Source organism: Seriola dumerili, unplaced genomic scaffold, assembly GCF_002260705.1.
Source record: "Seriola dumerili isolate Sdu_G_001 unplaced genomic scaffold, Sdu_1.0 BDQW01001449.1, whole genome shotgun sequence".
Taxonomy (NCBI): domain Eukaryota; kingdom Metazoa; phylum Chordata; class Actinopteri; order Carangiformes; family Carangidae; genus Seriola; species Seriola dumerili.
In genome coordinates this window covers 1,061,348-1,072,319 of record NW_019175704.1, presented here as the reverse complement: position 1 = coordinate 1,072,319, position 10,972 = coordinate 1,061,348, and the positions used below count along the sequence as shown (strand labels likewise).

At 37.4% G+C, this 10,972-nt stretch overlaps 1 protein-coding gene across 2 annotated transcripts in view; it reads left to right on the top strand.

Moving 5' to 3' along the window:
* LOC111238660 (kinesin-like protein KIF23) overlaps window positions 1-3,218 on the top strand; it is a 20,529-nt gene extending 17,311 nt beyond the window's left edge. For both annotated transcript variants that reach the window (XM_022768281.1, XM_022768280.1), the window contains 4 exons: window positions 1,110-1,198; window positions 2,288-2,348; window positions 2,590-2,630; window positions 2,771-3,218. In XM_022768281.1, the coding sequence (XP_022624002.1) occupies window positions 1,110-1,198; window positions 2,288-2,348; window positions 2,590-2,630; window positions 2,771-2,786 (207 nt within the window). In that variant the 3' untranslated portion in view covers window positions 2,787-3,218. The remainder of the gene's footprint in view (window positions 1-1,109; window positions 1,199-2,287; window positions 2,349-2,589; window positions 2,631-2,770) is intronic.
* The last annotated feature ends 7,754 nt before the right edge of the window (window positions 3,219-10,972 follow it).

Sequence of the window (10,972 nt, the reverse complement as noted above, 5' to 3'; positions counted from 1 at the left end):
GTGACGTCACGGAGGCTACGTCCATCTTTATTTACAGTCTATGATTCTGTCGCACCATAAATCACTTCGCATTCACACAATTTCAGCACAAAATTGAATTATCTCTTGTACTTTCCCTTTCATTATTAGTATGAGTTGTTTGCAATTCCTTAAGACTGTGCCATAGTTAAAGACTCCATCAGTGATCTGTACTTTAGCATACATCTTGCCCCTAATCTAAAAAACATTTCTGTGTTAGTTTTTGCATGTAGTTTTATATTCCTGCAACCATTTCCATTCTACTTTTGTGCTGCTTAGCATGCTAATTCTTACTGACTTTACTGGGCTATTTTCAATGCAATGGGAGTTTTGTGAGTTGGAAAAAAAATATAGTACTGGAAGACTATAATAATGTTTCTTTGGATTGTGATTCGAGTTTCCATGTAGGAGGGATACAGTACCTTTGGACCCTAAGAAATGTGAACTGTATTTCTAAACAAATTATATCCAGTGGGACTTGTCTTGTCCCTCTATGACTTCCAGTAGTACATTTATTTTCAATACAAACTAACGATCTCTAATGATCAACCTTCACTGCTAGCCCTGACAAACTTAAAATGGTCACTGCTGGTGTCACATGTGAATAACTTTCTGGTTTGTCTTTCTCACACTGGGATCACCAGACGGCCCCTCCAGTTCATCCAATGCACAGGCGCTCACACTCTGCGGGTGGGGAGAAATGGGTAGACCACAAACCACCTTCTAATTTGGACCTAGACACTGTCATGCAGCCAATCATACCCAATGCAATCAAAGTGTCAACCCCTAACGAGAAAGCTCTGTCTAAATGCCACAAGTATGTACTTAGACATCAAGAGCTTGCCTCTGACGGGGAGATCGAGACCAAACTGATCAAGGTAAAATTACATAATTACTTAATTTGAGACTCCTGATTGTTTTATATCTTGCATGAATTTGACTTTTATCACATTCAGTTTGATTTCACACTTGGGTCCCGTTTTAGATAATTGGACACTTCTCCCTTTCCTCACTGTTGATTTTTTTTATATACGCTTCTTCCTGTATTCTCCCTTCAACATTTTGTGACTTCTTTTTTTAAACTTCCCCAGGGTAATGTTTTTAAGACCAGAGGTGGAGGACAAGCTGTGCAGTTTACTGACATTGAGACACTAAAACAAGAGTGCCCAACAGCACCAAGGTACAGTATTTTCCAAAGTACTACAAGTTGTGGTACGTCTGTGTGTGTGTAGAGAGAGCAATATAACATTATCTGTCATACAGTAACATCATATAGTTGTTAAAATCAGTGGTAAGCATTTAATACTAGTATTAGTACTGTGTATTTGACAGCATCATGTCATGATTTCAGGTCCAACCATATCTTACAACGTAAAGTTAAAAGTAATAAATATTTTATCTGTGAAATGTATTTAGGTGCCACATACATTCAACCCATGCAGCAAGAACTTTCACAATTTACACATAAATACAGAGAGGGGTGTTTTCAGGAAAAAGTTGTAAGGCTCAAAATTAAGACAAGTAGAAAAACTGTTCAAAGGAAACTGACCACTGCTGCAGTCAATGGAGTGGCTTTTAGCAGAGTGAAAAGGGCTTTTTTTAATGTGCATAAAAACAAGTGGATGTTGGCACAGTTAGAAAGGCAAACATCCTGTTTGTTTGTTTGTTTGTAAACGCAACTTTCGCATAGTACCCAAACCATCTTCACACCTAAAAAAAAAAAATAAAAAAAAACACTGACTGGAAGGAACTGGAAGAAGGATTGTTTGGCTGGTTCCTGCTCAAAAACACTGACACTAAAAACCTGTAACAATAGTTTTTTAAGTATTTCATTGATCAAACCAACCTTGTTAAACTGAACAGCTAAAAAGCGTTTAAGTTCACCTACAGAGATTTTCTAATTGGTAATTTATTTAGCATTCATTTTTTTTATATGTTAAATATCAACAAATGCTAATTACACCTATTTAGAATCAAATCTGTAAAAGTTAAATTTGTCTAGTCCGCCTTCAGAGTTTATAGAGGATGTGTAACATTTCAACTGGTTATGAGTTGACATTCAACAATTAATCTGTTTCACTAACCCTAAGCTTTAAATGGTTGAGTAATTGTCGGTTGAATATTTATATATAAACTGTTGAACATTATAATGTTAAACAAAGATTAATAAAATGTGACAAGTACTCCGTAAACTCTCTGTAGGTAGACTATACAAATAAAGTGGTATATGTTTTGTCCAGAGAACTGACAAAAGATCCTTTTTTTTCAGTCGTAAGAGGCGATCCGGGTCTGGAGAAGGACCGCTTCAAGTAGAGGACATCGAAAACAGAGTAAGATCTCAATTGTACCACAAGATACTGTATATAAAATTGCTATTAAACTATATGCCTATTCTCTTTAGTCATGTTAGTGTGCAATTAACACATTTATCATCTTCTACATGTTTTTAGGTATCAATAATTCAGGCCTTCAACCAATTTTTAATTGAATATGAACTGGATAATTTGATGGTTGTTTGTGAAGTCACCATAATTTATATGTCAACCCTTTTCAACCATTTCCTCCCGTTAGGCTCCAGTGGCAAACACAAGTTCAAGCCATGGCTATCAAAAGTAAGCAAATAAAAGCGTGTGTGTGTGCACACTGTTTACCAAGTTATATAGATGACAACATTCCAGCTGTTGTTTTGGATTTAAAATGAGTGTTATTAATGTTTTGGACTTTTTTTTTTGTTTTGTTTTCTTTCTTCCAGACGCAGGAAGCCTTAAGTTGCTGTACATATGAAGGGACTTTTTTTTTTCGTCTTGGAAACATGCAAGATGTGTCATTACAATTGGAGCGGTGAAGGGACCACCATGTGGAACTATGCATCCTTTTTGAGAGCCAGAGCATTTTTCTCTTGTATCTGATGTTATTACAAATTATTATGGTGCAATTATAATTGAATCATAGCCAACAAGATGTTGATTAATGGAGAATATTTCAGTTGAAACTTGCTTGATTTCTACGCATTTTTGTTTTGAAATACTACAATTATTACTTCTTAAAGACATGGACATATTAAAAAGCCCAATATGAATATTTTGTGATAAATGTAAATTTTTATTATTTAATCTTTTTCACAGCTTTTTACTGCTTCCCAAAGATTAGAATATATGAGCTTTAGAAAATGTTTGTTTTTTACTTTATAGTGTCCCTTCCTGCCTTTTTTTTTTTTTTTTTTTTTTTTTTTTTTTTTTTTTTTGGAAAGGATTATTAATTTACATTGATATTATGACTGATTACAAAAAACAGAGTACAGAACAAAATTGTTTTAGAATTCCTATGTGTAGAGCTTCAGCTGTAAATATAGAGCTGTTAGGTAGATTTTGCTGAAACAATCTCTGACCACCTGTAAATAAGTATTATGAAACTTTTTACTTCAGTTTGTTGAAACAACTCCTGAGATGTGTAGCACACTGCTCTTATTGGTGGCATTAAATTTATTCTAACACCAAATCTTGTCATAATGATTTCTTAATCCATGGCAGAATTTAAAGTTGCTTTTTTTTTAACTAATCTGAGGGTTTATTTCAGTTAATCTTAATTTTTAAGCAGTTTTAAATTAAGTAGTGGTATTGGAAGTGTCTCTACATATTTGATCAGAGTAGAAGGAAACAAGGCAAACAAAATAAATGCTATTTATTTAGCTTGTTGAATTCTTTTTTACTTTGACTAAATGAAAGCAAAATGTATTTTTAGAAGCACTCACATGATAAAATCCCAACTCTGAGGAGATTAGCATGAATTGCATGTGTTATTGTGGGATTTCCTGTCAATAAATTGTATAAAGAGGTCAAAGCTAGAGGTCAAACACACATTTCCTCCTCCTTTTTTGTCTAAGTCACAGTGGCCCACTCAGCTCTAAGTCAAAGGCTCACTTTGAGGCTAAGCACACAGTTGCCTTGCTGAAAAGTAGACACTTTATGCCTGTTTCTACCACATATTTAGCCTGTCAACAGGTGAGAAATGTCAAACCACACTACTAACCATGCAGATGTGTACACTAGCAAGTCTATGTTTTTTCTCATCACTGCTAAAATCCTGTGGACTGGGTCTGTGCTTGTATTCTGGATGTGTAAAATTTCACCAATGCGTTTCAAATGCTTTGAGGATAATCGTGTTGAGAACAACCATCTGTCTTTGAATTTGTGGTGTCCTAATACAAAGGGATAATTCTGAATGATAAAGTTCTTCCATCCTTATCTTCTGGCGATAGTATTTCTTTGTTGCCGTGTGTGTGTGTCACAAAGGCTCATTTACACCAGTGTACTGTGTTGAACTCTGAATACTCAAGGGAGCAAGACCATGTTTAAAAAAACATGGTCTGATGACCTTTCTCTTTGAAATATCAGGTATATTAATTATACATACCTTGTACCCAATGGATCTCTATGTAGAAACTTCACATTCCACAGATAATTTGTTAGGCTTTATTAATATTGTGGTCAAAGGACACAGTATTTATGCAGTGAATTTATTACCTGATCAGGCATAAGTGATTGTCACGGACATTCAGCAGAGGGGACAGAAAACTTGTAGTTTACAATGTGAACAGCAGATGGAACCGGGAGAGCACATATTTTTAAATGTGGATCACTGAGAAATCAGATCGCTTCAAATGTTAACCAGTAAACCAACAGCAAGGGCGGGTACTAGTGCAAGGAGTGCTGGAATAAATACTGAACAATAATATAGTATTTATGTTAAAAAATAATATTCAAAAGTAATAATATGATGTATAATGTTGGCCCAATATCACAAACATACCAAATAAAACCAATTAATATCTCCAATCCCCAGTTGACAGTAGGCTACTGTACATTTAGACTAATAAACCTATGGACAGCTGTTTAATGAACATACCTATTAATCCTTGGCTCACAGTATGTTAAAGGGGCTTTGACCACTGTAAAAACGCCAATTTAAGGCTAATTTACTTCATTACTTCACACCAAAAATTGCCAAATATTAGTTGGTCATTTCCACAGGATGTCCATCCTGTCCTAAGGCCCAGCTAATTGGTTGGAAGTGGTAAGAATGTGGCAAATGGCTATCAGCCAATCTCAACCCGTGTGTCTGCAACTTGCCTGTGAAAATATTGACCCTTCCTTCCCTGCTTGTTTAACTCGCCAGCCTTTAAGCAGTGTTGGAGCAAATACCACATGACAGCACTGCTTTACTAAATGGCTTCTTTAACTCAAACACTCGCTAATGGCTGCTTAAACACAGCTCCTCTTACCCATTGTGGACTTTGTGTTTGCTTTGGTTCATTGTATTAGAACGGTCACCTTTTTGTGTACTGCTGAGTGTGAAAGCGAGAGATTACAAAACACTGTATTTGATGTTTGAGGCTTTTAATTTCAGGTTAATTTTCTTTCTGGTGCACACAAATATGATGTGGATACACAGTGCTTAGTGGGTGTTGTTGGCCTGTGTACACACACACAGTGGTGTGATAATGTACAAGTAAACGAAAAGGAAGAGAAACAAGCATGCTATTCAGTAATGATTGTGGCGTGACAGGCTACATATATATTATGTGATGAAAAACAAGATCAATTTGGTCTGCAGGGGTGATACTTGGTATGCCCTTTGGTACATGCAGACATTCTGTCACACCATTGGAAATAACTGGAGCTACTTGACTCTAATAAAAGAGTGGATTTTCTGCTTCTGGGCCTAACTGTATGACAGAAGTTCACCAGCTGCAATTCACAAGGACATATTATCACATATTTTGAATTGTGCATCTAAAATCTTTGGTCTTGCTTCCAGAAACATTTTTTAATCACATATAAACTTCCGAAACATCTTAAGTAAGTTACTTAGTCCTGCTATTTTCATTTAAGAAACACCTCCAAACACTATCTTTTCTTATCCTTCCAAAAGCTTAAACAAATCATCCACTGCTTCTTCTCATGGCATCCTAATATTCTAACGCACTATACTCCTGTTCTAATAATCTAGGAGTATAGTAATAAAATTCAAGGATGCCAAAGCAATTAGTCCATAATTCTGCTGCAAAGACTCCACATCACTCTCATATCAGCGTATGCTGGCTTTGAAACACTGACCTCCTGTGAAATTTAGGATTGATTTTAAAATCCTTCAAATTACATAAAGGGTACAACACAGTTTGGCTCATCAGGCCTCTCAGGTCATGGGAATAAGGTCTCCTGAAATCTCCTCTCAAATCCTATTTATTCTCAAACGCATTTCACTAATGTCTCCTAACCTTGTGTTCATTTGTCTTAGCAACACTTTTTTTTTTTTTGCTTGTGCTTGGTGTATTTTATTTATGCAACTGCTTTATCACCTTTTGTGTCTGTGAAGCACTTTGTAAACCTGGTTTTGAAATGTGATGCACAAATATTTTACCTACCACGAAAGTGAACCCACCACCCCACACCCATTATGACGCAATGGTTTTGTCCACACCTGCATTGGTTTGATTAGAGTCAGGACATCGTGAACGCCACTGATTTCCAGCCCTAAGCTTTGTCCAGTCAGTTAGCTTTATAAAAACGGACAACGTTAGGAAGACAGAAAGAAAAAGTTCAGGAGAAACAACAAAATACACACCTGTCAGAGGAAAGGTGAGCTTGTTGATGTAAAGGTCTACAAGTTAACGTTAATAATCTTTTGTTGGGTCTCAAGTTGGTTGACGCCAGTTCATCCCACGGTTATCTAACTGACTACGCAGCTCGAGTACAGACTGTCTTGAGGATATTTAATGCACTTTCTTAGGATAAAAAACGCTAAGCAAGTTAGCTGTCTGACTAGCTGTTCGGTAGCAACGGAGGGATTCAGACCTCAGTAGTTTCTACGTTATTTTTGGGACGAATTAAAGGCAGAGACGACGGATGTGGTTAAGACTGGGTGAATATGACATGTCACATGTTCCCTCGATATTCTTATCTGTAAATTTCAGGCCAAGCGATCGAGGATCACGGTCAAACACGGCCTTCAGAAGCAACCACAGGCTGAAGCACCTGCCCCCGCCCACCATCCGATGGTGTTCCTGAAGACAGCAGACCAGGTGAGTGCACTCTATCAGGTACGCCTCGCTAAAAACTAATGCGGTCTAATATCACAGTCCTACAATAAATCCCACCTTCATGGAGGTTATATTGTTCAATTTCTATTGAAATTATCTCACAGAGGTGTTAATTGAACTGCTTGATCATTCTGGAGGCTGCAGTTCGTGGTACTGTTGAACTGTATTGTGTTATACAGACAGGTGTTTCTTATGTTTTGTCCACCCCTTTTATAGCAATGGGTGTGGGCTTAATAATAAACACTCCTCTGTATTAATGCAACACGGCTCTTCACCATCACAAACTACATCCTGCAAAATGGTCATACAATTGAATCAGCACCTGTCAACAAATTCAATAATAACTGAACATTATAATCTTCATCAAGTTAGTGTTTAGTGCTGGACTGTTGTATTAAACTGCATTAGTTTTGGCTAGGTGTAGCCTACCTAATAAACTGCCAATTGAATGTAATGTTGTAATGGAAAATTGGGGTTTTTGTAACCTAATTTGAAGCTCGCATAAATGGAGCTGGATAAAAGGTCTGTAAAGTCACATTTTCTGTGGTCTGAAGTGTGTATTTGTATGTACCAGTTGAGGCTACTTGAGCTGTGTTTAACTGGGGATGCAGTGTCTAAATCCTACACAGGTACAGTTGAACCATTTTAGTAGATTTTCAAGTGATGGGAGTGGGTTATCTAAGACTGAATTGAATAATTCTCACACCATATCATTAGCAAATAATTTGTAATGTCCTACTTTTTTATTTTATTTTAGATCTATGTGCGCATTTTCTGAGTTGTTCACACACAAGGTTTCAGACAGACAGGAGGCACAAATGTCAAGCTGGTTTCCTGATGGAGCCACTGGTTACATTCAGAGTTGTCAGTAATACTTGGTGTGTTTGGTGTGCTGTGTTTAGACCAACAGTAGCACGCCAAAAACGCTAGGCTTGCATATTCATTTCAAAGAGAACACTGCTTTGGCCCCGTGGGGGTGCTGTCTCAGAGGGCTCCGGCAAAAGATTTGAACCTGACTCAACATAATGTGGCGGCATCTGGTGATGATGGCTAGTCAAGTACATGCAAGAGCACATACCTGGGAGATTACTTTGTTATATGTGCAGCATAATTTTGATGTTCACTTTGCAATCATAGCAACCGAGGATAAAAATATTGTTTCCTTTGTAAAACCCTGCCTCATAATATAATCAATCACTGTGCATTATTTTTGGTGTCTGATAAGACTACAAAGACATGAATCTCATACTCAAACTGGACTTTCTGGATTGTATTTAATCTCCACACCGGTAAATGTAGCAACATCCACATACTAATGTGTTTTTAAATCAGGGCTAGTTTTGATCTGAATGCTTGCCTAGGGAGTCTTTCATTCAATATTGTGCTTTAGTTTTGTTTCAAAGAACACAATGGTGAGGTTAAATTAAGTAGTTGTGGCTGATACTCTACTCTGGTACTCTATTGTTTTGTATGATAAGGGACTTTCAGACTGAGCCATTTTTCTTTTATCTTTACAGTAGTGTATATACAGTAGAATTGACAATCTATAGTTGTAGCCATGTTGATTTCAGTTGCCATTGCATGTGTATTTGTAACAAAGAGGATTATTATACCATTATAGAAGAAATGTGTTGTGGTGAACTATATTGATTTAACCCTCTAGTCTTTCTAAATTACACTCTCTGCCACCATTGTCTTAGAAAATATATGACACCCTTCTTCCACACCCCCATTTGTTTCCGTCTACCTCCTGTGTCTCCTCCCAAGTCAACAAACAGTGTTTGCACAGCCGTGTGTATGTGTGCGTGTGTGTGTGTCAGTGTGTATGAGTGTTCAGAGTAAACAATGGTGGTTTGAAGCAGTACTGGGTTCCCTTGTTTCCCATTTAATTTTATGGTTGCACCTCAGTTGTCCATACCTATTGCCTTAGACGTACCTTGTTCAGTGAATGTCAACACAGGTTTATCACGTTTGTGATAATAAAGCAAATGTGTAGCAGCTGTGAATGTTTCGCTTAGCAGAGAGGAGGTTTAACCAATAGGATGCATTCATTGTGGAAGGAAGAAAGGACCTTTGAGGCATGACAGCAAAATGCAACCCTGTCCTCAAAAAATTATGTTCAGAGAACACAAAATGATTTTGCCTTATACATTCTGAAACAATAGCTTCCTGGATTGTGTTCACTGGCAAGAAGAGCTGCACTCTTGTACTGTAAAGAAGAAGTAGGGTGAACTAAGGTGATGTGTAAGCATAGCTTTATCTTACTGGCCTAAATAATCATGAAAAAGTTGAAAAACTGAGAATTTACTGATGAAGGTAAAGGGCAGCATCAAATCCACTTTGGCCTCAGGTAGATCTGGATTATCTCCAAATTCCAGAAATTGTCTGACAGTGGTCATGAAAAAGAATTTGTTTCTATAAATGCATATTTTGCCGACAGTTTGATACCTAACAAAACACAGTCTGTTGGAACTGTGATTAGTCACTAATGATTAGTGTCCTATCTGACCCACATGCTGGTTTGATATAACTTCTGTGATTGAAAGAAAAAGACAGAATCTGTATTAATGTAAAAACTGTATATGTGCCAGCTTGTGGCTGAGAACATTTTTGTGATTGTAGCTCAGATAAGGCTTTATGTGGCCTGTGAAAATCTTGCCTTCACAGTCTGAAAGTTAATAGTAGGGCTTGTGTGCTAGGTAAAGCTATAACATCCTCCACATGTGATAGCCACTGTTGAGCCTGTTTACCCGCTTTGCCTGTTGATCTTGCTAAAAGCCTCTCACACCCCCTTAATACATACACACTCTCACATACACACACACACAAAACACGAGTGTATGTACCTAGTTTAAACACACACATTAATAACAACTGTAATGCCATTCTTTGTCGAGTGCTTTTACAGGTTCAACATTGACCTTGGTGTTTAATCTTCCTGCACAAACGACCGTCACTTGATATGCAAACAAATCCTTTGTCACTGTCAGCCAATCCCATATCCTTCTGAGAAGGCGAACACAAGGACAAAACTGAGACTACTCTGTGTCCTGAGATAATTAAAATATAAGTCTGTAAGGCTAGTATAAATTCTTGTCAGTGCACTGATGACATTATAGGTCAACTAAAAGCAGGGAATTTTTGATGCTGAAGTTTATTTTAAAGTAATCTGCATGTTTTTTCGTCAAACGTTACATTTGAATACGTGACCACATACATGTATGAGAGAGATGTGCAACAGGGAGGTTGTGAGGCAAAGAAGCTGTTGCCTCGTTGTTTAGCATATGCTGTCAGGGCCTTTGAATCTCTTTGCCGTGTGTTTTCCTTCCTCTGCACTTCTTAAAAACACCCGTAGATTCTCGACATCTCATGCTCTCAGGGACTATACACACTCCACTTAGATGCCTTTTAATTGCCATTTTAATGTTATGCACACAAACTTGAAACTAAATTCAAATTAATACATTAAAAATGTACTGTTTCACTAATTGATTGCTTTATCAGTTGATTCTTAACATGAACTGAAGATATACATTCATCCGTCCATCCACACCCTCCCCTGTGTTATCAGTAGCTGCCACAAGATGTCACTGTGGTCCGTTCATTCTTGTGTTTCCCTCTTCATCCTTCCCCCTCCAAACTGTTGACTCCCTTTCCAATAGGAAACAGATGGGAGACCTTTGCTGCGGGCTGCAGCCAAATGGAGCAAATTCTCATTACAATGTCTGCAAGCTCTGTTTATTCTCTCCAAGCTTCACCTCCACCCCTTGCACCATTTTGCCATCTGATGTGTTCAACACTTGTTTCCGATGCAGGCGTGTGATTTTGATATGCCTTGTTTTGCTGATTACAGGA